The following is a 26,934-nucleotide window of genomic DNA, read 5'->3' as shown; positions in this document are numbered from 1 at the left end:
TGTATCTTGAAGCATCTTATAATTATTTTTATTTATTTTAATTTAGGTACTTATATTTTTTGAGGTATTTCGGTTTATTTTTTAGATTATTGATATGCTGAAAGATTGTGAAACATAATTTCTAGACGCTTAGGATGTATTTCGAGATATTTCGTGTTTCGTAATATCGAGATCGAGATTTTTCACGATTTTTTTACAATTTTTCTTTCAATGTTTTGTTTTTGTTTTGCAGTTTTAAGTTTCCCATAATTTTTAGCAAATTTTTCATAATTTTTTTTCGTTATTTTTAATAATTTTCTCTTCTATACTTATTTTACATGTTAAAGAGCTTTTGATATATATGTGTTTTGTATATGATAAATTCGTGCGCTATTGACAGTAACAGAAGGAACACCACCTCCGCCCCAGAAGCCATCAGAACAAACCACTCTATACCAAAGGCAATTACTGGGTTTGATCCAGATTACGTCCCCGCAAAGAGCGCATTACCAGAATCCGAAACACCATCCACGGCCTACCGGATTATTTCATTACAATATGATTTACGTCCGGCATAATGATAGCGCGCACTGTGGCATTATTTAGTAGCGGTGGCCCTCTAATCCCATCGCAATTACAGTTTCGCCACCATTACTATAAACTGTTGATATCAGCGCGGCTCACGATGCATAAATCGGAGGGCGTTACACTCACCTAGAGCTTATCGTCGGGAAGGTATAGTGGTCCCCGAAGTGGCATAGACAGAGCGGGTCCTATTTTCCAGGATTATGTGCCTTGCGAGATTACGCTGTTTAGTCATTGGCGGGTGTGTGTGTCTTAATTATGGGCCAGATATCCGGCTGACGTATTGCTGGGACCGAGATTGAGCCGTTTCCCAGGTCCTGGGTTGCTTTCAGGAGCAACGCTTAAGCGGCGAGGGACCTGAACTTGATTTCTTAGTATCCCCTATTTCTTAATATTTCCCCGCAAAATAGTTGTTTTTGTATCATGTACTTTTACTTTTTTCCAGTAGTTGATTAGAAGCGAGAGAAATATTCACTTATCTGTCACTTTGAGGTTGCTTCGATGATGGAGTCATTTTCCATTTTTTATATACAGGGTGTTAACGAATTTATGTCAAAAATTTAAAGGGGTGAAAAGGGGTAAAAACTGAGTTAACTGATGTCACAAACTTGTATCGGAAGTTTAAGGTCATAGAGAAAAAAACTAGTTTGAAATGTGTTTAAAACTGTTTTGGAACTGTTGAAATACATGTACTTTATCGCAGCGAGTACTTACAAAAAATTCTGTAACACTTTTTACGAAATTGTAGGTTTCTTGTGAAGCCCGACTGTATTCGAAAGTAAGTTTGTAATACATTGTTGTAGTGATTGCTGTGCTGTTTTTCGAGAGTGCATTAATAGCCGTATTTCCAAGTTTTCTTTTAAAAATGGCGCATTTATTTAGCAATCGCGAATATTATGATAGGTATATATGCTCATAATTTATAGCGAAGCAAATGAAAATGCTTACAGAGTTTGTCAAGTGCAAGATATCCTGAACGACTTGTTGCTTGTTAAACAACTTCACTTCTACGAATTCAAATATTTGTCCTTGTTCATCACAAATACCATTTTTTAACTTTTCCCGTGTTATTTTAAGTCGTATATTAATTTTGTCATTTTACACGTTTCTCTAATTTTCATTTGACTAGTTTTAATTTGATTACACGAAATGAGAATTGAAACATTAAATGCAGTATGCCTAGTCCTCTGCTTTCATAAATCTACGTTTCCATGTAAATTACCATTCTCTTGTTCGTTTTCCTTTCATTTCCGTATATTATTTAGGTATAATTAGGCGCTATCTCTCCTACCGAACTAAGGTGAAGAACACAAACAAGGTTTAGAGCTGTTGCATATGGCAACAGCTATGTGACCTTTGACTCGCGTGGCTATTTTTTAGAGGGAAATTAAATATTTTATAAATATTTGATTTTGTTGTTCAATTCGGGCATTAATACAATAAATGTATGTATGTATGCATTGGCATAATATATTGCATAAAATTTGGAACGTGTACAAACTCTGGCCAGTCTCCGAACGCTGGTTGCTGAACTGTCGATGGATCGGGTGGACGTTCGTACGCAGGCTATGGCAGCTCAACGGGTGGCTCTGCTGCGTGGCCGGGCTTAGTGTGGCACCATTTCCACTTGTCCGATTCGCCTCCCTTTCCATTTGTGGGTCTCTTTAACTAGACATCCCTCTTTCAACTACTTTACCACAATGAACAGATCTAAAAACTACTAATAACTGAGATAAGCATTTAACATCCGTTGTTTCATGTGTGTACTTGCCACGCGAAATATAGAGCATTTCTTATTTCTGAAAATATCACTTCAGATGCTACTCCATTGATGCTCTCTATTAAATCATTTTTCAGGCAGCTAAAAACTAGACTTTTTCTAAAAACACCTTAAATTTATTATCGTACCTTGAAAGGAAGTTTGCAAGCTCATCACGAAAAATGCCTTGATTAAAGGAATTATCTGATTCATTATGGTCCTTAAATCTTGTTCTTGTGCAGCTAAGTAAATAATCATATCAATAAAGTGCTTTACAATGTCTATTTTCGTCCACGAATTTATTATGTTTTAAAATATTCTCATGAAATGCGGAACCAAGAAAAGTTTTTTTCCTAATAATTTAAATTCTAATGATTAATATGTATGCTAATTCGATCGCTCTTGTTTTTTTTAAGGATTCATTAATATGTTTCAGATCTGAATCTGAATATCCTAGATAGTTTTACTTTTTTTATTACATAGTAAGCAATTCTAGCAATATAATTTGGTTTTGTTTCACTGCCTATTAACCACTCATATTAATTGTACCAATTTTTACTAAATGATCCGTTACTTCCGCAATTGTTTTTAGTTGTCAAATTTTTCATGTCAGGCGAAGGTTTTAATTTTGAAATAAATAATTTATCATCGAAAGTCAACGTACTAAATTTTTTATCTAATAAAGAAATTAAAGAACATTAACATTGCTACTCACCAATCTGCGAATTTCACTTGCCATTTTGCTTTACTCCAAACTATTAAACAATAAAAGCTTGCCTAAACCACCACTACAATTATAGGTTAAACATAAACAAACGACAATGACAAATCGCAAGATGATACGTAAGTGAAGCCGAAGAGCTTGCCCGGTGCATAAGGCAGTTTATGTATACTCATATAATTAATATAATTTTTTATATCTAACAGTTTCTTTATTATTTGAAGAAAAAATAAATATTGGATTTAAAAGTCCTAAAAATTTACATCACTTATATCGACGGATTATAATTTATTTTTTGTCATGTGTTTTTAACATGCGATTTTAAATAATCATCAAATTGTAACAAGAAAAAAAGACATGTCGCTGAGATTACTTTTTATGTTCTTTTCGATAATCGTATGGGAATACCAAATAAATAACATACTGGGCGATGTTTTCTAGAGTTACAAAAAAAAATTTAAAATTTTGCAGTCCGGGCCTGGAATACATATTATTTAAAGAAATTGAGGTTTAAAATATGCATGCTTATTTACAAAATCTACCCTCAATTAATCTTTCGCTAATTTTAGTTGCAAAACCATTTTTATCATGTGTCCTTTACATAATTTAGTTTTAGAAGCCGTAGTCTCGTATATTTAATAGCTTATTTAAATAACCACCAAAGTGTAACAAAAAAAAGAAAGACGTCTTTAAGACCACTTTTTTATGCTCTTTCCGAATATCGTATCGGAATTTCAAAAAAATACATACAGAGTGTTGTTTTCTAGACTTGTACAAAAAATTAACAATTTTTGCAGTCCGGACCTAGATTTTTTTGCTGTCATACATGCATACATGAAGTATCGTGAGTGNTGTGTTTGTGTGTGTGTGTGTGTGTGTGTGTGTATTTCCAATCGCTGGCGAAAAGCGTTAGCTGGCCTTACTCTCTAAGCACAGGTACGTATAAGCAGGCAAGGGCCGGCGTCGTTTAGATTTAATTTTATAAGAATTAGGACAAATTACTTTGGAATATGTATACACATTGTTCTTTTATTTTTCTGAAATTATCAGCCTACCCCAACGAGCCGCCACTGGTTTTGAATCCATCCCTGATTTAAACTGCTTCCTATTACTTACTACTTTATTTCTTGTCGTTTTCAAAACTACCAGACTAAATATTTTAACCGAATCAATTTGTAAAACTGCCAAACATTATGCATATAGCTAACCGGCCCGTATGCATATATGAAAATGTACATTTAATTTAACACATGAACGAATAATAAATATTCACGCCAATGCGTTCATTCTCTCGATTGTTCCTCGTTTCGAGACGCGAGCCCATCACCCACCCGCTTCTTCGGCCGTTTCTTCATTCCAATAAACATAAACAGTGGGGAACGACTCAATATAACCCTCCTATTTATGTTTATTCATCTGGTTTTTGACGCGTTTCGCGGCTATCTACGCGCACAAAGCAAATTTGTTTCATTTGTAGGAGGCTTTCCTTCAGTCGAGCACAGGTTTTATTAAAACTCATTCCAAATTGCACACGCGATATTAAATTTCGCCCCAGTAATATTATTTTTTCCGTAATAATACGCAACGCCTTCGTGTCTGTCATAATACCGACGACAGGGGCTTATTGTGCCTTCGTCGACGGAATGGGTTTTTTAAGACATATTTGTTTTATTAAAAAGGACATATAGTCTGAGTGGGAGCGTATACAGCATGTCCGAAAAATACGTATTATACAGGGTGTCCGGAAGGTCAAGTCAAAAATGAAGGGGTATACAAGGGAGGTCAAAATAGATGTAAGTAGTAATTCATACAAATTGTTTTCCTGTCGGACTTCGTTGTGGAGTTATTCGCCTTCAAAAAAAAAAAAAAGAAGTATGAAAAACAAATTCCAATTATGTCGTCACCATGACAACAATGAAACTTTGGCAATTAAAGTAACTCCTGCTAATGTTCATTTCGAAGTTTAAACTGATATTCAGTATGCCTTCAGTGACCTCAAAAACATTCAGACAATTTTTTTCTGATTTTTGAGACTGATTTTAAATTTTTGTATCCAAAATACTTCATAAATGACCTTGAAATGACCTTGAATGACCTCTAGGGTGTATCGTAGGGGTAAACAAACCTCGGATTTGGGTTCAGTGACCTCTAAGACATAAGCATGAATTTTTTCAGATTTTTTGGAGGTCATTTCTTGATTTGACCTTCAAATCACCTTGAACTTGATGTAATGGAGCCAAAAAAAACCCCTATTTCCCATAGTAACTTCTGACGAGTGTCCCTAGATCAAATGTTGACTTGTATAATTAAATTTAAAACATAAATTAGTTTTACCCAATTATTAACGATTACCTACCCACGCACCAAATTATTTTCCATTGTAGTTTCGCTCTCTGCCACTTCGTTAGTTTGATATAATTGGTTTAAAAATGTGACATTAGGCAATACTGATAAACTCACTCATACAACGACTTTTGATGAGTCTATTTCCCTACTCTCATCCGTAATATTTGAAGTAAGAAGTAAACACTTATTATGTGTTTTTAAATAACATCCTGTATATGTCTTGTGTAATTTTTGCGGAACAATTTTACGTCGGAAGTAATTTGATTTTAAGTACAACACCACCTTTACCTCTTGAGTACCTCATTTTTATTATACGGTTTACCGCCCAGACAAAGTGCCTTGGAATTTTACGCTTTTAGAATTCATGACGGCATGATTTAATTTGTATTAAATCCACGCTATGAACGTACCGTATTACCATTACAATGTAGTTTTACATAAAATAGCCGTAAAAAGTTGACGAGAGGTTCAATAACAGATTTATGACCTTTGACATCATCAAACCAATACGAGAACAGTAAAAAAGGTAATTACCGTAACAGCTGTACCGTCGAATTTATCCTAAAACAACGATATTTTGGTTAAAACCACACACCCTCTGTGAACATTTACAAATAACTAACATGTCGAATTAAGAACATTGTTGAAAATTGTTGAACTGCTAATTTGTTCCTTCTTTAATTGTTGATCATGTTTGTATGTCAACGGTCTACAAAGATATAGGATATTCAGAACTGGAGACTGCATTATTTTTTAAAATGCGATCAAAATCAATCTATGATAATTTGAAGGCTCTCGTCAATGAATAAATTTGATAATTTTTAGGATCTGTGTTTCTTACAAGATGTCCAGAATCTGCAGCCTGAGTTTTCGTGTCATCTAAGTTGTCAGTTAGTATGTCTTTGAGAAGTCATCTTAAGGTTAGATCATAAAGTTTATAGGAGAATAATTAGTAAAAATGATAATAATTGTGATATTAATTCATTACTGAAGACGTAAAACGTACTTGTTAGGACTTTCAGGAGTTTTCATAGATTTTACAAGCCAGAAGGTTATGTCACAGATTTCCTAATCGTGCTCTGCCAAACCAAAAGACATTTCAACGAGTTGACCAACGTCTAAGGGAGAATGGTGGGCGATTCCAGTTAATAAGGTAATACATATTATTGACTTTCTTCAAATTTGCAGGAAAATTTGGAAAAAATTGTTTAATACATCGAAAACAATAGTACGTGAAGTTCTTCAAGAACAGCTGTCATATCCATACCATTTGCCAAAAATACATGAACCGATGCCTGAAGATTTTCCTCGTAGAATGCAGTTTGTAAACTGGCTATTGGATCAGCAACGAAATAATGTAAACTTCATTAACGTTATTCTTTTCACGGATGAAGCACGGTTTACCAAATATAGTATCACCAATTTACACAACACACATGTATGGGCTGATGAAAATCCTCATGCCACTATTGTTTCGCATCATCAACATTAGTTTCAATCAATTAAGATCTGGGCAGGAATCATTGGCAATTTTTTTATTGGACCATTCGTATTTCCGGAGCGATTGAATGGACAACTTTATTTGGAGTGCCTTCAGAACGCTTTTCAAGATTTAATAGAACACTTACCAATTGAAACCCGCCGAAACATGTACTTCGTGCACGATGGGGCACCACCTCATTTCAGCGTCGGTGTGCAGGAGCACCCGAATAACGTCGATTGGATAGGTAGAGGAGGACCTATTGCCTAGCCTCCTCGACCTCCCGACCTAACGCCTCTGGATTTTTACCTGTGGGGACACCTCAAACAGGAACAATGCTGGGTTATTGTGGTGGGTACATCAGTCCTCAATTCGTCGTGCTCGCGAGTGTATCAGACTTCATGGAGCCCATGTGGAACCCTCTTATGAAGTTTTTCAATAATTTCATTAAGATGCCTCCTGGGACACCACTGCGTTTTTTAATTTTGTATTTTTTCGGATTAAACATCTTAAAATGAAACTTGCTATGTCCTTTGAATGACTTTCGTATCGCACTTTGTTGTCTAGAAAAAAATATATAAATCATGGCCCTTTTTTATTAAAAATAAAACATGAATTCGCTTATTATTTTTCAAGTAAATGGTTCATTTTATCGACAATAAACAAGAGTACCTTTTTTTAGTCTAAGATTGGAGCTACCCAGATTTATTTTAAAGTCTTTATCATACAAGGTGTTAAAAATTTGGCATTAAGTTGTAAAACTTAGTCCGCCCCTGGTAAACTAAAAAGCTAAATATGTTTCAAGGACACTATTTTAAGAGGTCCTTACTAGTGTCCATCACATAAAATTTTTATTAAATTATATTAAGTACCTTAAAAGTTATTCAAGAAAAACCGATTTCCAGTGGCGTCCTTTAGGGACACATATCTCCGTAGGGAGGGCCTGTACGAAAAAATATGATAGGAACTTGTCATCTTATTTTTTCATGTTCTATCTGCACCCGAGAGATTTTCCACATTTCCCCGGACACCCTGCATAAAATCTAATAAATAATTTTTAATTTGGTCGAGTTATATTTATACAAATATTTAATTGTCGTAAATTTCCTAGGCCCGATATATTGGCCAATATATTGGGACCGCCTAGCCGGGTACTTTGGCCGGCGGATTTCGATCTGCCGAGGCAAGTATCACGGACGCAGGCTGGAATTTGGATGGGTGACCTAAAGCAGGCTCGAGGACGTGGCTGTGGCAGCCTACCAGAGACCTAGGTCGCCCAACATTTGCCGCATGCGTGTGGTCCCCGATAAATGGTAATGAGAATAGACCAAAGAAAATCTCTGTAACTCTCTGCTATCATACATAAACTATACGAGACTTTGCCACCAAGCCACCCGTGTAGTAAATATGATGGTTTGAAGAAAAGTACCCGAGTAATGAAGGAGGGTGTACAAGGGGCCAAAAAGGGCCTAAGTGCCGCGGTGGAAAAACAATTCCACCATTCTCCTACATACATATATACATACATATTGGCCAAAAAGTTACAAATAATAAAGCTGGTTCCAATTTATTGATCAATTTTGGTCATTTTTAGTCACTTTTAATATTTATTCAATAGTGCCAATTTTCGTGACATTCCACAAATTGTCCACCTTTTTTTATTGGAATTACACTAAGCTGGCATAAATTATTATATTATAAAGTCTATTATGGTTTGTGGTTTAGTTTATAATTACTTTTTATTTAAAAAATTAGTACCTACCTCAAATTTGATCAAATTGGTCAACAATATCTCATAATCTGTAATGATTTCAAATCGACATCTTGAAGACTTGAATAAAAAATTAGTGAATATGAAACAGGTTAAACTGGTATCAATATATTTTTTATGAGACAGATCATATTATCGTAATACTGCTCCGGAGAGGAAATTTCAAAGTCAACACTAACCAAAAACATTTTCAATTTAACTCTTCGGAGATGGAAACCGTCCAGTCAATTTCTCAAACTCCACACGGACTCTACCACAGGACCGTTGCGGAGCCAACCTGGAGTGTGTTCGAATGTCAACCCGAGCGCCCTGCCGATCATTAACCAGGGATGAATACCTGACCAGTGCATTAGTACGCTCCAAATTTTTTATTTTGCATTACATACAACTATCGATTTTGTATGTCTTTTTTAACCTATAATTCAATATCAACTTGACCAATAAGATATTCATGTGAACAGTAATTGCAACTGGTTATTCATGACCTCGAAAGTAAATCTGGCGGCGTTCCTTGTGGCTCGCAATAAATTCCCGACGATCTATATTCCTTCTGGACACGCATTTCCATCACAATTTTTATTTATTGGAATATTATCCGACATTATTCAGGCCGGGATAATTTATAGAGCGAAAATTTCGTATAGCGTTCCCAAATAAAAATTCAAACCTAAATGGAGAACGTTGCCGGGAATAAATCCCCTGGTATCCCAGATATTTCTTTTGATACACCTTAAACGTACGAAAAATGATACAGTCGTTCCCTCCCAACTTATTGGCTATCGTAAAAGTATTGAGAGCTGTGATTCAATATGTATGGGGGGTTTATTAGAAATGCGGCACGTATAAAACCGTATAATATTATCCCGAAAACGTTGATAAGCGTTGCAGTAGTATTTTTAAATACAAAGTAATGCATTTTCCGAAAAATATATGTTATAAGTACTTCAAAACTAAATTATTTGATAATAGGAACAAAATCACCTTTAATAGACTATGACAAAAAAATGTTTGTCAACTGTGACCTTGAATAGAGCCAAGTTTAGCTACATCGTTTTTTTTATGATNCATACATACATACATACATACATACATACATACATACATACATACATACATACATACATACATACATACATACATACATACATACATACATATATATTGGCCAAAAGGTTACAAATAATAAATCTGGTTCCAAATTTATTGATCAATTTTGGTAATTTTTAGTCACTATTAATATTTATTCAATAGTGCCAAATTTCGTAACATTCCACAAATTTTCCACCTTTTTTTATTGGAATTACACTAAGCTGGCATAAATTATTACATTATAAAGTCTTTATGGTTTGTGGTTTAGTTTATAATTACTTTTTTATTTAAAAAATTAGTACCTACCTCAAATTTGATCAAATTGGTCAACAATATCTCATAATCTGTAATGATTTCAAATCGACATCTTGAAGACTTGAATAAAAAATTAGTGAATATGAAACAGGTTAAACTGGTATCAATATATTCTTTATGAGACAAATCATATTATCGTAATATTGCTCCGGAGAGGAAATTTCAAAGTCAACACTAACCAAAAACATTTTCAATTTAACTCTTCGGAGATGGAAACCGTCCAGTCAATTTCTCAAACTCCACACGGACTCTACCACAGGACCGTTGCGGAGCCAACCTGGAGTGTGTTCGAATGTCAACCCGAGCGCCCTGCCGATCATTAACCAGGGATGAATACCTGACCAGTGCATTAGTACGCTCCAAATTTTTTATTTTGCATTACATACAACTATCGATTTTGTATGTCTTTTTTAACCTATATCAATATCAACTTGACCAATAAGATATTCATGTGAACAGTAATTGCAACTGGTTATTCATGACCTCGAAAGTAAATCTGGTTCTAACGCGGCGTTCCTTGTGGCTCGCAATAAATTCCCGACGATCTATATTCCTTCTGGACACGCATTTCCATCACAATTTTTATTTATTGGAATATTATCCGACATTATTCAGGCCGGGATAATTTATAGAGCGAAAATTTCGTATAGCGTTCCCAAATAAAAATTCAAACCTAAATGGAGAACGTTGCCGGGAATAAATCCCCTGGTATCCCAGATATTTCTTTTGATACACCTTAAACGTACGAAAAATGATACAGTCGTTCCCTCCCAACTTATTGGCTATCGTAAAAGTATTGAGAGCTGTGATTCAATATGTATGGGGGGTTTATTAGAAATGCGGCACGTATAAAACCGTATAATATTATCCCGAAAACGTTGATAAGCGTTGCAGTAGTATTTTTAAATACAAAGTAATGCATTTTCCGAAAAATATATGTTATAAGTACTTCAAAACTAAATTATTTGATAATAGGAACAAAATCACCTTTAATAGACTATGACAAAAAAATGTTTGTCAACTGTGACCTTGAATAGAGCCAAGTTTAGCTACATCGTTTTTTTTATGATTCCTACGCATGAAATGTTGGAACACCCTGTATTGTATAAAATCCTGCAATATTGAATAAATATCGTTTTTATTTTACTGCTATGACCAGTGAAAAAGAAAAGAAAGACAATTACTTTTGTCTGAAGGAAGACCTTTCTGAAATAATTATCTTTTCAATTTTTTCCCCAGTCTCTAAAGCAAAGCCATGATACCTACAATGTATTTTATATTTAATTAAAAAATATACTTCAGTCTAAAAAGGCTATGGAATATTAAATCTGTAATAAGTAATTGGTATAAATGGACACGTAAATAGACAAAACTGCAGGTACTGGGCAACTGAAAATCCTTGTTGAATACAAAGTCTGTCGCACGCAGCATCGTCAAAAAATGTTTGGGCATGTATTGTCAAAAACCTAATTCTTGGACCTTATTTTTTGATGAAAATTTAAATGGAGAACGCTACTTAGACTTTCTTCGGTCTCAACTCATCCCCGCTTTAGCTGTGTGTTTCCTAAACCACAAGATCCAGATATTCCTCATAATGACATATGATTCGAACACAATGAGGCACCTCCTCATTTTGCAATTGCTTTTCGACAATTTCTTAACGTTCTCTAATAAATGGATTGGACGGAGACGTCCTATTGAGTGGCCATCTAGGTCAACGGATTTAACCCCTTTAGATTTGTTTTTACGGGGTTATTTGAAATCTAAAGTTTATGTAAGTAGACCAAATAATCTTGATGACCTGAAACAGAGAATACGTCAGGAAATAAGATTTCTTCCAGCACAGGCAATTGAAAACGTTCAACGGGAAACAATTCTTCGACTACAAAAATGTATTGTATGTGAGGTAAACGGACAAAACATTGAACATTTTTTATAAAGCAATTGTTATTTAAATAATGTTTTATTGTTTAAACATTATTTTTTTTCCATTTATCACATTTCAAACGTCATTATTACGAAAACCGCTGATTTTAGAGATGTGGTATGTTATACAAAAAGTGTTCAGAATTTCCTGTACAATTCAAAACAAAAATGGTTAGATATTTTAGGCAAATATTATGAAAAAAGTGGGGAACGAATCTATTACTTTAGTGAGAGCTCTCAGGTCTAACAATCTATATAACAGAGCAGCAGACAAAGAACCAAGAGCTAAATGGAACGGCGAATCCTCGTACACTTCTATTAGCCGCAATTCTCTATTGACGTAGAGAAATGCTTATTAAGCAAGATACATAATCACGGAGAAACATAAACTCGAATAAACAAACCAAAGCCGTTTTCTCGTCATATTCGCCGCTTATCTCGGTCGCTTTGTGAACATCTGATTTACCAGATAAAGTCCATAAACTCCAGCAAAACCGACGTTTCACCGAATACCTCTTGCGGCCAACTTCTGAACAACTATGTATCTAGTTAGCGAGCCAGTTGAATTTATGAGCCGAACCGCGTGACGTACTGGATTGTCTGAAAGGGCACTTGCTGCTAACTCTAGTGTCCTGTGGCCACGGCTCGTCGTGCTCGGCCATATTTCAAAACGTAATTTGCTGCGGCTCTCCCAAATATCTCATTAAGGGTGAAATAGGAGTTTGTCAACCGCCATCTGGTTCTGTAAAAGTACATTAAAAAAACAATTTATGACACCCGCTCCGGCCGCAACATGGGCAATTAATGGAATGAATATTTTTGAAGGTTAAATTGGAATAGTATTTTTCATTACAAGTTCATAAACTAGGGTGTTCCCTTGCGCTTGTGTCGATTCCCTGCGGGAGGGGCAACCGACCGCCGGAAGTCATGCAAGCACTGGAAAAGCAGTTTATGGACAAGTTATTACGATAATTTTCATTATATCTCCCTGAAAACAGCATCACAGTAATAATAAAAGTAAATTTAACAAATTACTAAAGCGTCTTCATGAAAAGAAACATAAAAGCAAATGCAGGAATTTTAAAATTAAACTTTTCTGTTAATGTTGCATTAATAGTGCAATTTGTATTCAAGGCCGTATCAACCTATGGTGGCTCCCCTAAAACCGACCTGTTTGTATTATTGTATTATTGTAAATATTCAAACCTCAGCGCGCCAATTCATTTATTAGGTAAGTAGCAGTTAGCAGTTATTATTCAAAGTACAAGAATGCCAACCACCATGTCTCTTCAGAGTGATCAAATCTCCTCCAACTNTTATACAATTTCGACTTCGGTATTCCGATATGTTAATACCATCCGTTAACAGAGGGCAGCACAACGCGTAACAAAGAAAACTTTTTACAGTAGCTAGTAGATACCTCTGTAAATCTAGTGACCTTATTTACCCTACCGAGAAGTTATTCAAATGGAGTATAGTGCTCAGTTGCATTTAAAGTTCATTTAGTTATTATTTAAATATACTTTTTAAAATTACTTAAAAATCCAAAGAAATAAAGCAAAATTCCCTATTTCCCCAATTCCAAAAAAAATCTGTAAATCTGACATCACTCTTTCTAGGGCTGATGAACCATGGGGAATTTCCGACCCTGTATAAGTGGCTAAATATCGCCTTAAGCCATGCCCAGTATGCTACTCACACATGTTCTAAATTGAAATAATCAGCAATTCGTTTAGTTGACTCACAAATGGTATGAGTTCCTATATGTACCATTACGGTAAGCAATAAATAGTTTTCTACTATTCATATTACAAAAAGTTGCATTTTCATATCAACATATCCATATTTGGTTTGTTTGGCTCTTGAGTGATATCACCATATGCGCGTAAGGACATACTATAGTAGGATCATATTCGATGCAAAGTAATAAATCATTGCCTGTAAAGGGATCCAGTGCAGTACGGTTTTAAGGGGTTTAGAAATTGAATAATTTCTTTATGCATTATGAAGGGATGACGGGATCAGTTCACGTCTGGCACCCCTGTTACTACAAAAATTCCTTTATTCACATAAACATTTATTTGAAATGTAATTTATTATAAATCCAATTTGTTTTTTAAATTCCACATATGTACTACATTTTACCTCTGTACGCGTCACTGTTGTTTTTTGGAGGCGATGCACCTGGCCGACTGCAACTACTACCAGAACACAATGCGTATGATACGGTATTTCAGATTTTACATTCAATATCATTTTAAATCTGAAATGGTTTATCTTAGAACGCGTCCTAAAAATGATGACACGATTTTCCTTTCATAAAAGACCGACAATTGTTTGCTCTACTTTGCATCGAATACGATCCTACTATATATCCACATCGTGCTATACAGGGTGTCCTATGGGTACCGACCACACTCTCGTTTCTCACGAGAAGTGTGGAATGTGCAGGGCATCCATCTTGTTGAAATATTAGTTTTCTTCTGAACTCTATGTTTTCGATATCTAGTTCTGCCAAAACAAAATTTTTGAGAATTTCCAAATATATTTGATTAAGATATTCTTCCAAAAAGTAAAGACTAATGATTTTATGATACATTATGCCACACCAGACATTTACTTTTTTTAATTGTTGACTACTACTTATCAATCGAAAATTATCTTTAGCCCAATATCTACACTTTTGAGAGAAAATAACGCTATTGTGTATGTTAATTCGGCAGTAAATAAAATATGTATAGTGATGAAACAATCTGTTTTCCATCAGCTTCTCGCCCAGTGTTAAACAAAAGTCCACACGACGATCATCATCTTCACCAAGCAATTTTTTGTTAAACGCTGGTTTGAATAGATAGATTTTGTCGTTTACGAAAACACTTTGAATATGAGATTTCCTAATTCAATGTTTTCTGACCTTTTTCTGAGTGACCTTTGAATTGTCTTATACAGAGTCCATAACTGCAACAGTAGCAGCATCGTTATCATTGTATTCTTTTTATCTTTTCAATATTCTTTATATCACCAGTGGTATCAAATTTTATAATTAGCTTGCGATCTGCTCTACGAGTTACAAATACATTTGGATACTTTTCAATAAAAATTTGTATTGCATATCGATATGAAACATTACCGATTCCATGACATTTCACAAGATAAATTCGTAGCTCCAGCATTATTAATAAAAATTATTCGGTTGGCAGTTAATAAAAATAAATATACTGACTTTGGCATTGATAAGGAAATATCCATGGTAATTATATGGTATGTATGATAGTTAAATTGTGGCGTCTTTTTATTTGCAAAATGTGGTTTCATTAAAATAGAAATCGTTTGCTAGTTTAGACCATAAATCATAGATAACTCTGTATGTACTATTTTATAGCCACGAAGTGAACGGCTAATTAAAAAACTAAAAAAAAGAGAGACGTGTAAATTGATAGATTTCGAACGAATCGAGACAGAAAAGGTTCGTGGAGTAACGTTATTGATTTTTAAAACGATAGTTTTTAAAATTGGTTAAACGAAATTGTGCATACGGTGGCCAGCTTNAGTGAACGGCTAATTAAAAAACTAAAAAAAAGAGAGACGTGTAAATTGATAGATTTCGAACGAATCGAGACAGAAAAGGTTCGTGGAGTAACGTTATTGATTTTTAAAACGATAGTTTTTAAAATTGGTTAAACGAAATTGTGCATACGGTGGCCAGCTTCCTTGTCCTCTATGCCTCATATCCTTTTGTCCTCGCCAGTCGTAATAGTGTTGTATGGATGCCGTCATCTTTTCTGGTAAGTTTGCATAATTTCTTTTTTTGTTAGTCGTCATTTCAATAATTACAGTCCATCACTAGCTGGTGTCATAGCTTAATCCTAAACATGATTGTTGTTCTTTTCTGACAAAACTCCGTATTTAAGCATTTCTTGAGTTCTCGAGCAACTTTGTTAAATACAGTGTTTTAGCGAAATGTCACATTTTGTANGATAAATTCGTAGCTCCAGCATTATTAATAAAAATTATTCGGTTGGCAGTTAATAAAAATAAATATATTGACTTTGGCATTGATAAGGAGATATCCATGGTAATTATATGGTATGTAGAATAGTTATTTGCGAAATGTGGTTTGTTTAAGCCAAACCATTAAAATAGAAATCGTTTTGCTAGTTTAGACCATAAATCATAGATTCTCTGTATGTACTATTTTATAGCCACGAAGTGAATGGTTAATTAAAAAACTAAAACAAAAAAAGAGAGACGTGTAAATTGATAGATTTCGATCGAATCGAGACAGAAAAGGTTCGTGGAGTAACGTTATTGATTTTTAAAACGATAGTTTTTAAAATTGGTTAAACGAAATTGTGCATACGGTGGCCAGCTTACTTGTCCTCTATGCCTCATATCCTTTTGTTCTCGCCAGTCGTAATAGTGTTGTATGGATGCTGTCATCTTTTCTGGTAAGTTTGCATAATTTGTTTTTTTCTTAGTCGTCCTTTCAATCATTACAGTCCATCACTAGCTGGTATCATAGCTTAATCCTAAACATGATTATTGTTCTTTTCTGACAAAACCCCGTATTTAAGCATTTCTTGAGTTCTCGAGCAACTTTGTTAAATACAGTGTTTTAGCGAAATGTCACATTTTGTATTTTTTTGGTCGCCCTATATGTTTTATTACATATTTAATTACTGCCCATGGCTTCCTAAGGTAAGCAAAAGTTCAAGAATAACTTTTTCTCGAAAAATCAACAATAAAAAAAATGTTTACAAGAGTACGATAACACATCCTGTACATATCAAGGACACATTATGAAATCATCATTTTATTTATATTCCCAATCTATAGTACGATCGTATTCGATGCAAAGTAATAAATCATTGCCTGTCAAGGGAATCAGTGCAACACATTTTATAGGGGGTTTTGGAAATTGAATAATTTCTTTATGCATTATGGATTAACAGTTATATATTTATGAAGGACAAAATGAAAAACAAAGGCATCTCCTTCGCACATTGGGCGGCAGGACAACAATACATTTATTACTCCCTTCATTATCCCTCATATGACTTGTGTCTTGTGTTTTTTGCGGCGGCGCGCGTGCCGGCCTGGCGTGGTCAGTTTCGTTTCGGTTGTATTGGTGCTGCGTGTTTCTCGCTCGCGATATTTGTGAGGTTATAACTGTTATAAGTGCAATTATATTTCTTTCGGGCTATATGTGTGTTTCGCGCTATTATTTGAGAATTTGTGAGTGAAATCATATTTCTTGTGCTCCGTAACAAAAGTGTTTTTAGTGTTTTATTTGTGTGCTGTGTGTGTGTTTCGGGCTGTTGTTTGTGAATCGTGAATGCTATTATATTTTCTGTGCTAGTGAAGTGAAGTTTTTTGTATTATTATTGCTCTGTTGTCGTTATATGGATAAATGGAGGCGGTGCCTGGATGTTCGCGAGCCGGATGTACTGCTGTGGGTACAAAAAAATCTATATTAAGTTACAGAGAAAAAACGATAATATTAAATGTCTATAACCCTTTAGAAAAGGATCATCCCATGAAACTGAAGACTGGTTTGGTGGAAATGTGTTCTAGATATACTGGAGTAAGCGAATTATCTGTTTTCAAAATTTTAAGAGAGAAGAAAATTGAAGGAGACGTTAAGAAACCTAAAAAAGGGGGTGCAAAGAAGAAATTAATATTAAATGAAGATGAGAAAAATGCAGTTTGGCGTACAGTACATAAATCATAGAATTTATATTTTGTTTATAATTTGTTAACATTTCTTGTTTGATAGAAAAATAACTTATTTTGTTGAGATTGGTAGAGAATTGTTGTTAGTGTTTTCATTTGATAGAATCATATCATAGGATTTATATTTTGTTTTCATTCTGTAAATATTTATAGTATATCTGTTATACAAGGTTTTTGCTTTGAAACTTCGTTCTCCTTATAAAAAAAAGAATCGTAATGGGGTGCGATGAAGAGATCAGTTCACGTCTGGAACCCTGTTCCTACAAAAATCCCTTTATTCTCATAAACTATTTGTTTTAAATGTAATTTATTATAAATCCAATTCGTTATTTAAATTCCACATATGTACTACATTTCACCTCTGTACGCGCCACTGTTTATTGTTCCCTGCTCTACGATCAAGCTCGCCAGGTTAGTATTTGACGTATAACCGACCACTTCGTACACTCGATGCACCTGGCCGACTACAGCTAGTACCAGAACACAGTGCGTATGCGGCGGTATTTCAGATTTTACATTCAATTTCATTTTAAATTTGAAACGGTTCATCTTACGCCTCCTAAAAATGATGACACGATTTTCCTTTGATAAAAGACCGACAATTTTTTGCTCTACTTTGCATCGTATACGATCGTACTATAAACAGAGTTATTATTTTGACGTATTTATGAAGATGGAATGTTATAAAATGTATAACGTGTTCCCAAAAATCACCAAAATCATTTCCATAACGACGAAGAACATCCCACTGAATTTTCATGATAGGATCCACTACATAATGTTTAAAATTTAATATGCGGATTCTAGAGGGTAAAATATAAAATCCTATTCAGTTTTTATTGGCCGTAACGGCACCGCAACGTATAGATTTCCTATCGCCTGCCTTACCAAAAATTTCCATAAGCCGTAAAGGAACGAAAACTACCCAATTAAAATCGATCTGTGCTGCGCAAAATACAGGGAATAAGGAATATCGTGGCTTAAGGGAAAAAATAAACTTATTTGGGNTGTATTTTCAAATGGATCATTTAACTATTGAACATAAGATGGCGCAGTATCGAAAGTGTAAAATTGAACGTAAACGATTAAATATCAAGTTTACATACATATGGCTCCTCCTTGTAACGAATTCGAGAACTAAAATTTCATCAACTATTCGGCCATAAGGAATATAATACTATATTTACTTATACAATGATATTACTTTTTCATGATTATACAACACCTATGTAACAGGTGACGTCGAAGTTGATAAGATAAGTACGGTTTTGCACAAGGGAAAAAATAAACTTATTTGGGAAAAATAATGCTTTTCGTTCAATTCGGCACAGGTTTATCTTCCAACAAATCATTAAAAAAGTGTTTTCAATAAATTTAACAAAATTATTTGAAGGAAAAGTAGGAAATAGAATGCTGCATCCACTAACAAAATTTTACAGGTGATTTTCTGATCAAAAATAAGAAAAAAAGGTCGTTTGTTAAAGTAAAAATATATTTCATTGAAATACTGCTTTGAAAACTCTAAATTTTCAGTTTAACTGGAACTCTCTTTTGTTTCAGGAGCGACAACAGGATATGGAAGTGCTGGTCCGCGGTCACGTGGTTCGAGGGGTGGAAGAAGAGCTTGTTCTACGGCCCCATGGGAGCGGTGCCCCTCATCTGGCCCCACAAGTTGTGGTTGTCGTATGTGGCAGCGGGTCAGCTCTTCGCGCTGGCCGTCTTTCATCTCGTGCTATCTTTCAAGGGGCGCAGGAGACGGCGGAGGAAAGACCGCCTCCTGCACGGGGACATCGACAGCTTCGAGAGGTTCGTAGTTTGATTTCGTTAGGATGCGAGTTTTACAAGTTCCCGGCCTTATCTACTTAGGGACGGTTTATTTAGTCGAGCGGCGCTAAACGGGAATTTACTTTCGGTTTCGCATGCCGAAACACTGAAGAAGTACAACAAACTGTTGAACTTTAGATTTGAGTCGAGGGTCTGGAATGAGAACCTTTTAATGTAGGCGCCCAACTAGCTGGACTGGAAATTAAATAAAAGGATAGAATAGAAACATACAAACAGTTTTTTGTAAAACTGTCGTTAAAAGTGACATTTTTATCTGACTGATCCATTAAAACAGCATGATACGACATACTACTAGAACCTGGAGTGTCATTGTAAAGAATCCGGTTGGCTATTTCATTTTTGTCACTTAAACTGTCACCAACATAACTCCTTGCAATCACAGCTGATTTCCACCCACGTCAACTCCTGTATTAGCCAGTAACGTTGCCGATGTTCTTCGGAATGAATGGAGTGCATATGTTTCAGGATGTTCTAGTTTCAAAAACTGTGCAATCTTATTAGGAATCGTAGAAAGGGTATTCTTGCCGACTGGTTGGTCGTAACATCTACCTGCTTGATAGCGCATAAAAAGCGTGAAATTTCAGTGAAAATCACTCATTTAGAAATAGTAATTCAAAACCAGCAAAATTGCAACTTTTATGTAGCTTTGTTTATAAACATTTTAGAAACGACAAAATCCAAACAACCAAGGCGACTTTGCAAGATTTGGAATAATGTCAAAATGAATTGGTTAAGATATGTCAAAAATAAAACTTAATCTTTATTTCATGAACCATAAAGAACTGTGGGATCAGATAAAATGTTATACACCACGCAGTTAAGCATATTTTACCAGTCTCGGACTCTATTGCCAGCGCTCGCTCCGCTCGTGCGCAAAATCGTCCTCGACTGGTAGATGATACTTACCTCCTTTATGGTGTAAATAGCTATTTCTGGTGTTAAAAATAAAATGCTATACACTATACAGCAATATGCATTTTTCTCAAGATAATAGAATTATGTATTGATAAATTTAGAAATAATTATTTAGAAACATTAATACATTATTTATTTGTCCACCATATCATTTTATTGTAATTATATTAGCTCCCGAATCTGCTAACAAAGATACCCAAGATCTTCGGAATCAATGGCCAGTAAACTGCTTCGGATCTGACAATTTCAGAAATTCATCAATATTAGTAGGTCCTTCATAAGACCAAAAATAAAACTGAAGTAAAAGTTGAATGGATAAATGCTTTAAACATGGTAGTTTTTAAAACATACAAGGTGTTCCATGTTTCAATTGGGGAAAATTTTAGCGATAGAACTCGCAAAGTTTGAAAGAAAAGTTCATATGTTTTAACGCTTTGTTTTCGTTAAAGTTAATTAAAAAAATGAAAATTGTTTCCAAAAATCTCAAAAATTTCCTGGCCAATATTGATAAAACTTTTATTAAAGTTTAATTTTATGTAATTAGATTTAATTTAATACTGCAGCGGCGGCGCTGAGGCAACTAAGTAAATAATTTGAAGGAAAATTAGAGCACGCCACTGCCTTTTTGTAAATTCGATATCATTTTAAATTTTAATAATTAAAAAAAACATTTATTTGTCTCTCGCATTTGTTGTCTCTATTTGGTATGTTGATGCGGTGTAAGAAACAAAAAACCAACGCCTCAGCTTCGTCCCGCAGCCGACTCCGATTGCACCGAATGTACACAATGAAGCAAACAGATAAAGTTTCATTCTGTGGAATGGAAAACTAACAGCCGCCCCATCGCACTTTGTACTCAGGCTAACCGCATCAGTAGCAGAATAGGCTCTTGTCGAGGCCAAGTTTGGACAAGAACACGGCCCACTAACAGAATAAACGGCGATCGAACCCGCGCGCGGTGCTTGTAGGATTACCCGCTCGACTGATTTTACAATGACCGGAAGTCCGGTATCCCAGAGGATGTGTTCCTAAGGCCCCAACGTCTCCGCTTATCCGGACAAGTAAATCTATTATCTAAGGGATTTCGCTTGTATCGGTTATTAAACGCCTTGGTGGTGATCGGAGGTCCTTTCTTTACAAGAACCAGAGCAACCCACAGAATACTGTAACTAATTATAACAAGTTACTTGTCACCAGTATAGGTTGTAAATCTACAATTGCGCTGCAAATGTTCAGTAAAATTACATTGGAATTTTACGTTTGAGGTAAAACAAACAAATATCCGAAAAGATGTAATTTTAATGTAGAATCATAATAATTGTGTATATAATTGACAAGTAAAACTGTCATCTGAGAAAAAATTGCAATAATTAAATTATTTTTTGCTAATAATACACTTTGCGGCATTCACAAATACAATGTAATTTAATACAGTGTCTGTAAAAATCGATTTTTTCAATTGGAAAGTTACATAAATTCACCAAACCAAATAAAGTAATTGTACTATAAAATTACAATTTTAATTGTGCAATTTTGTAAAATTACAATTATAATTAACAAATTAACAAATCAACGTATTATCTAAGTTTGTATTGCTATTAACCGGCTTTGATGCCGACGAGATGTTCTTTTTTTATATACAAGTCGCAGCACTACGACAAGAGGAACTGTAAAATTACAATAACTAAAATAGATTATTTGTTGCTGACGGTTGGAATCCTAAATCAAATTTAAACTCACAATTTCACTCTAAACCGTTTGTAAAAATTTTCAGTAAAATTACATTACGTTTCTCACTTGAAGTATGTAATTTAACAAGTCGGATAAATATGTATCTACGTTGCACATGTAATTTGAATGTAAAATTACAGTTTTATATGCAAATAACAAATAAAAAAATATCTAAAGATCTCGTTTGTAACGACTATCATACGATCTTGATGCCACTGAGACGCTCTTTACTGTAAAATTACAGTAATCAAAATAGGTTGCCGACAATACACATTTTGAAATTGGTTTTAAATTTTAAAGTGTCTACATAGATACTCCGTAAATTACATTGAAATTAAATTAGTTTTTGCTAACAATACACTTCGTGGCATTCACAAATAACAATGTAATTTAATACAATGTTTGTAAAAATCGATTTTTGGCAAGTTGTATAAATTTACCAAATAGATGTAATTGTACAATTGTATAAAATTACAGTTTTAATTGTACAATTTTGTAAATTTACAATTATAATTAACAAATCAACGTATCATCTAAGAGTTACGTTTGTATTGCTATTAATCGTCTGTGATGACGATGAGATATTTTTTTATACAAGTCACAACGCTACAAAAAGAGAGACTGCAAAATTACAATGACTAAAATAGATTACTTTTTACTGACGGCTGTAATCCTAAATCAAATGTAAATTCACAATTACACTCTAAACCGTTTGTAAAAATATTCCGTAAAATTACATTACGTTTTTCATTTGAAGTATGTAATTTTACTAGTCGGATAAATATGCCACACAATTGCCCAGAAATATGTAATCTTATTGTAAAATCACAGTAATTGTATGTATAACTTGAGACATAATATAACATATTTCGTTTGTTGCTAACAATCCATTTTAATGTAAAATTACAGTTTTATATGTATATAACAAGTAAAAAAAATTATCCAAAGATCTCGCTTGTAGCGATTATCATACGATATTGATGCCAATGAGACGTTCTTTACCTTTACTGTAAAATTACAATAATCAAAATAGGTTGCCGACAATAAACATTTTGAAATTGGTATTTAAATTTTAAGGTGTCTACATAGATATTCCGTAGAATTACATTGAAATTTTACGTTTGTGGTATGTAATATGACAACTCGATAGATAAATATCCGAAAAGATGTAATTTTATTCTAGAATCATAATAGTTTTGTGCATAATTGACAAGTAAATCTATTATCTGTGAAGTAATTGCAATAATTAAATTAGTTTCTGTTGACAATACACTTCGTGGCATTCACAAGAAACAATGTAACTTAATACAATGTTTGTAAAAATTGATTTTTTTATTGGAAAGTTGTATTTTACCAAATAGATGTAATTGTACTATAAAATTACAGTCCTATTTATAAAATTTTGTAAAATTACAATTATAATTAACAAATCAACGTATTATCTAAGAGTTTCGTTTGTATTGCTATTAATCCGCTGTGATGACTATGAGATATTTTTGTATGCACTACAAAAAGAGAAATTGTAAAATTACAATTACTAACATAGGTAATTTGTTGCCGATGGGTGGAATTCCAAATCAAATGTAAATTCACAATTTTATTGTAAACCATTTGTAAAAATATTTCGTAAAATTACATTACGTTTCTCATTTGAAGTATGTAATTTAACTAGTTGGACAAAAATGCCACACAATTACCCAAAAATATGTAATCTAATTGTAAAATCACAATAACTGTGTGTAAGTATAACTTGAGACATAAATCTAGTATCTAGATTGTTGCTAACAATCCACGTTGCACATGTAATTTTAATGTAAAATTACAGTTTTATATGCAAATGACAAGTAAAAAAATATATATAAAGATCTCGTTTGTACCGCCTTGATGCCAATGACATGTTCTTCCTTTGCTGTAAAATTACAATAACCAAAGTAGGCTGCTTGTTGCCGACAATAAACGTTGTGAAATTGGCATATAAATTTTAAAGTGTTTACATAGATATTTTGTAAAATTGCATTGAGATTTTACATTTGAAGTATGTAATTTCACAATTACATTTACATGATGATTCACGAGTCAATCTATTATCTTACAGATTTCGCTTGTATCAGTATTAAATAACAGTAACAGTATAGATATGTTGTAAAATTACAATTACACTTTAAAGTTTCTAGAAATTTTTTAAAATTACATCCGAATTTTACATTTGAGGTAGATGAAAATTAATTGAAAAGATGTAACCTCGCTGTAAATTGTGTGTTATTATTGTGTTCTTGTCCTATATTACTAGGTATTTCTAGTCGTGTCATTGCCTAATTTTGGAAGAAATAGCGTATTATTGAAGATTTCTCTTTTTCCAGCAGCAAGTTCGAGGAGGTGACCGAGGTGTTGGACGACGGCCTGCCGGAACCCATCCCAGGCAGCAGCCACTCACTCTCGGACAGTTTAGCAGAGCAGGACACCATCCTCGAGATATGACCTGAGCTGCACCAGCCTCCGGATTTATACAGACACATCGTAGATTCCGGCCACTGGAGTGAGGCAGACAGCGACGACGCCGTTATCGCGCTATGATTCTTTTTCTTTCTAATTTTTTTTATATAGCTCAACGTAGGGGAAACAAATATGATTATATAAAGAACTTGGTGGACCTGGACATGATCTCAAGGAAGCGTACGAATTTTTCACTATTGTTTCGAATATTGCTACTAACTTATCCTCGATATCTTTGTCCAAAATAGGCTTTCTACCAAGTGTCCCGGTTAATTCACTCGCATTTGTATTGTAACTCTTTTATTGAAAACAAAACCGGTCGTATTTATTTAAATGTGTCCATCTTCTTGACAATTATATGTTATTTATTATATTACTTGATTCCGAAATTATCATTTTATAAATATTAAAACCGCAGGATAACAACAACAACGACTTATACGAGTATTTCCACGATCCTTAAAATACGAGATGAAAAAAAGACGGAGCTGAGATTATAATTGCTTTTTTCATGTCTGATAAATTGAAATTTTAATGATGTACCATCTCCCCTCCCTCCCTCCTCCCTCTCTCTCTCTCTCTCTCTCTCTCTCTCTCTCGGCGGGAACCAGGCCTTACGACTTTATGATAATTAATATCTGAATTTCAAAGAGCAGGTTTTCACCTTGGAAATTTAAAACAATAGAATGAACTGTCACATCTGGAGGACTGGATGAATGATCCCAATTTATATAAAGGATATTCTCCTTAAACAAAAGCGAGTCTTGGTACCTAATTTCCAAATGTTATGCTTCACTATTAAAATTAAATCTTAGTATTCTCTGTACCTGTTCAAAGAGTACGTTTGGAGTTTCAACATAAATTATTTATAATTCATTTATTGTTAGTAATGCAAATACGACTGGATTATTCCTGGGACCCTTGAGACCGACCTAAGACAACACATTTGTGGTCAAAGTCAATATTAGTTACAAAGTTTGGTGCATATTATTTCCCTTGCAGGACTGGTAACGTTTATTAGAAATATGCTCTAGATATATTTTATCGCTTCTGTGGTTCCTAATGTATGATTTTGCAGATAGTCCAGGTCCTCAGTGAAAATTATATTTATTAATATGAGAATGAATACAAATTAATCGATATATGGGTTTTCCGTTTAATATTCCCCAGTCTGATATCTTAAAAACCAAAATATATGTTTATGTACAGGGTGTCCCACTTAACTTTCCCACCGCACTTATCTCGGTTAGTTTTGCAGATATAAAAATTTTGTTGAGATAAAAGTTGAAGTGTTTTTTATGAAGTTTCTGTTTGTAGCAACAAAAAAAAAACAATTCAAGTTTAAATGTCTATACGACAGATACAATTTGTTATTTTTTAATGTGAACTATTACATTTTTAAATGTAAAATTGTATTCTGAACAAATGCATACTTATAACTTATTTTTGACAGTTTTATTGTAAAATATCGGGAAACGAAAACAGAGAAACTAGTTCGAACAACAACAAACAAAATCATAGAAAAAGTAATGAATATTAACACAACAAGAAAAATATAAGTTATTTTAATAATTGTTTTATGTGAGTCCCGTTCCTCTGAAAGCATAATTGATATCTTTTTTTTATTGATACGATCACACTTTCTAATGCGTCGGGATTATTATTGACATTCGCGATTTCGGTCGTTATTCTGTCAATTAATTGATTTACATCTTCTACTTTATCAGTATGTACTTTATTTTTTAAATAACCCCACAAGAGAAAATCCAGTGGACTAAGATCTGGACTACGGGAAGGCCTCGATGTGGTGCCTCGCCTACCAATCCGCTCCGTGAAATTGTTATTTAAAAAGTTGGTAACTTCTTCAGTATTGTAACATAGAGATTATTTCCCTCGGCTGGTCTAATGGAATTTCTGTCAGAAAGTCGTCTATTTCGTTTTGTAGGAACTTTAAGTGTCTTCTGGTAGTTCGTTTACAAAGTGAGAGTTGTGAATGCTGCTTTATCCATCCAAAAAATACTTTTGAAAATAAGTGGGTCATCATTATATTCATCCATCATTTCCTAGCAAAATGTTACTCTTTGAGTGTCAAACTTGTTTGTTTTTCAGAGCCTTCTCAGTCAGAAAACTTAATTTTTAGCCCTCTTTCTGCTTTTGAAATAAAATACAGGGTGTTTCATATAAAAAACAAAGGTTGTGGTCACATCACAAAAACTAAAAATATCTCATTTATGTTCAAACCGATT

The 26,934-nt window shown here is 34.0% G+C and overlaps 1 protein-coding gene across 1 annotated transcript in view; it reads left to right on the top strand.

Annotated features, from left to right (window-relative positions):
- LOC108903184 overlaps window positions 1-24,673 on the top strand; it is a 98,038-nt gene extending 73,365 nt beyond the window's left edge. Inside the window, exons 3-4 of the mRNA XM_018705274.1 lie at window positions 19,265-19,510; window positions 24,556-24,673. Of these exons, the coding sequence (XP_018560790.1) occupies window positions 19,265-19,510; window positions 24,556-24,673 (364 nt within the window). The remainder of the gene's footprint in view (window positions 1-19,264; window positions 19,511-24,555) is intronic.
- The last annotated feature ends 2,261 nt before the right edge of the window (window positions 24,674-26,934 follow it).

The sequence above is a fragment of the Anoplophora glabripennis genome, unplaced genomic scaffold (genome assembly GCF_000390285.2).
Source record: "Anoplophora glabripennis isolate ALB-LARVAE unplaced genomic scaffold, Agla_2.0 scaffold105, whole genome shotgun sequence".
Lineage (NCBI taxonomy): Eukaryota > Metazoa > Arthropoda > Insecta > Coleoptera > Cerambycidae > Anoplophora > Anoplophora glabripennis.
Note: the sequence above shows the minus strand (reverse complement) of the source record. Positions and strands in the feature narration are given on the sequence as shown.